Source organism: Cyprinodon variegatus, unplaced genomic scaffold, assembly GCF_000732505.1.
Source record: "Cyprinodon variegatus isolate N-32 unplaced genomic scaffold, C_variegatus-1.0 Scaffold402, whole genome shotgun sequence".
NCBI classification, from domain to species: Eukaryota; Metazoa; Chordata; class Actinopteri; order Cyprinodontiformes; family Cyprinodontidae; genus Cyprinodon; species Cyprinodon variegatus.
Genome location: NW_015150855.1, coordinates 604037 through 606647, shown reverse-complemented (window position 1 = coordinate 606647; position 2611 = coordinate 604037). Strand labels below are relative to the sequence as shown.

Below are 2611 nucleotides of genomic sequence, written 5' to 3'. Positions count from 1 at the left end.
TCTTGTTCTATTGGCAAAATGTCTCTATTACCTCTTTAATCCAAAAACAAATGCACTTATTTTAAGAGAAAATGACTTATCTAGATTTCGATTTTTTCCAGTGTGCATCAGTTACTTTAGTCCAGCAGTAATGATCTGCTGACGAAGTTTAGGACCTTCAGGTCTAGAAGACCAAGAATTTCCATGGGACATCCCAGCCTTCATAGAGACCACTGAAAATGTAAAGGTTTGGCTTCAAACTCTCAGAGACGACCTAAAGGGTAAGGGGTTAGACTAATTCACCAAAGACCGGGGGATTGAAAGCTCTCCTACCATATAAGCTCCAGACAACGAGGAAGTACCATCCACCTGCAGAGGTCAGAGCCATACCTAATGCCTTCATGCTTCAGAACTGAGAGGTGGATGACTGGCCTACAAAGGTCCATCACCTTCAGGATGTCAGAGGGAACTCTCGTTCCGGGCTGTGGGGGCTGTATTGCTGCCTCAGAAGTTCTAGAAGCATGAACTATTGTAGAAGTCCAGGTACGCTCATCCTGATGTTCTCTGGAGAACTTCTTTGTAATGAAAACTGGGTGAAGAGTTGATGGATGAATACAAAGACAAGACCCTGTTAAGTACTGGTGGTCTTCAGGAGACGCTGCCCTTTCTTAGTGGATATCGGGGGTATTTTGGGTTTAGCGGTACGGAGTGTTCAGGGTCTTTGACCCGGTGGTAGAGCAGCCGCCGTAACTCCTGACTGAAAAAAACCCGGGTGAGTTTAAGGATAGCTGGTCACTGGCGCCTGTTTCTGGGCCAGCCGTCGCAGCTCCTCCCGGATAGCCTTGATTAGAGACGCAGAAGTGTGGGCAGACGGGGAGGCGTCCTCTGGTGGGTATTCTGGGGTGGGTGAGGTTAAGAGGAGGGGTGGAGCCGACGAGTCCCGCAACGAGGAAGTGGGCATTTGAAAAACAGACGAGGAAGAGAACTCAGGGTACGACAGCACCTAGAGGAAACAATACTGAGTTAATTCACAGAGAACTGCAAAAGGATGACAGAAGAACAACTTTAACTTTTATTTCCCCCCTGATGGAGAATAAAGGATACAATGCTGTAACATTTTAAGACAATAAATTTAAATGCTTCTTCCGCCATAAAAACAAAATACCTTCCAATAGTTCCAATAGAAAAGCCAGACTGACTGCAGTAAAACTAAACTTCAAAGAAAAGCACCAGTTTGCTGTCAGCAGAGCATGTGAGCGGAAGAATATGGTGGAGCACAGAGCGGATTTCGAATCAAAGGCCGATGCGCTCACGTCAATTAAAAATATTGGATTATAAAATCTGTAAAATAACATTTATTTGATTTAAGTGTGATAAAAAATTATAAAAACATACACTAACTATACTTAATACAGAGTGGGTTTACATAAAGTGATCGTCATGGTAAGAGCCTGTTTTTGAAAACGGATCGCATACATGCATTATACACCATTATCTCATTTGCAATGGGAGGCGAAGTGACCTTTTTTAATGTAGTGTAGTAAAATAAATAATTAATAGGAAATGCAGGGAAACATGAATGGAGCAAGTTGTTACGTTTAGTATTGCACCGATGCCATTTTTTGGCCCAGATACCCGATACCTGGCTGATACCATCTGTTTGAAATTAATGTGTGTGTATATATGAAGAACTGCATACTATTTGGATGTAAAATAATTGCCATCATGGCTTTGTCAAGCTGCTGCCTACCTTAGTTAAGCAGGAAAAAGACTGATAGAAAGTGAATCCAGTAGAACTTTTTATTGCCTACCTGGAATGAGTGACAATAGTTGAATAAACTTTTGCTTCTCAAATGGTATCGGCGCCCTATTTGTTGGTACTCGCCGATACCAATACCACCATTTTAGTGCTGGATGAGGGCCCCGCCCGATACTGGTATCGGTGCAACACTAGTTACGTTAACAGCTGGGACACGGTGCTATAATTTAACAGCCAGTTAAATAAGACAATATAAATGTATCGGTCACATCATTAAATCAAACGTCCAGGGCCCTGACAGAATTACATGAAGGAAAAATGCCTTCTCATGAAAATTTGAGCGGCAGGAAAATTAAGGTGAGCACGATGGATTTTGAGTGGAGCGTCCGTGCGCAACTGTGAGGGGCGGAACGAATGAGCGAACATCTTCCTGAGCGGGAAGCGGGAATTGCACGGCGCTCCGCTCCGCTCCGGCTGTCAGTACCGTTTCTGGGAAGCCAGAACTATCCAGGCCCAAACAGATGACCGTCTACGGAGGTAAGATAACTGATATAAAAATGTATGTGTACTTCTCTGGATTTAAAGATGTAAGTCAATGAATTTAAATAAATGTAATATTTGTATGTGTCCCTTTCTTTTTTTATGCAAACATAAATGTGTCATCGGACATCTCATCTGTGAGAATACAAGTTTAGACATTAGGAATTAAAAGTTACTACTTTACAAAACTACAGATATAAATTAAAAATGTAGAAATACACATCTACAATCCCTGATGAAAGCATTGCCCTCCTTAACAGATGGTGGCGGTAACGCAGCAGGAGGTTGTTTGGCAACCACATTTCAAATGAGAAAAAGATGACAATGGCCGTT

General features: G+C 42.4%; 1 protein-coding gene across 4 annotated transcripts in view; it reads right to left on the bottom strand.

The window, feature by feature from the left end:
• Positions 1 to 2611, bottom strand: part of LOC107092967 (UPF0606 protein KIAA1549-like) — a 35616-nt gene continuing 33005 nt past the window's right edge. For 3 of the 4 annotated variants that reach the window (XM_015387724.1, XM_015387726.1, XM_015387727.1), the window contains one exon: positions 1 to 982. In XM_015387724.1, the coding sequence (XP_015243210.1) occupies positions 758 to 982 (225 nt within the window). In that variant the 3' untranslated portion in view covers positions 1 to 757. The remainder of the gene's footprint in view (positions 983 to 2611) is intronic. The other variant, XM_015387725.1, reaches the window with a different exon arrangement.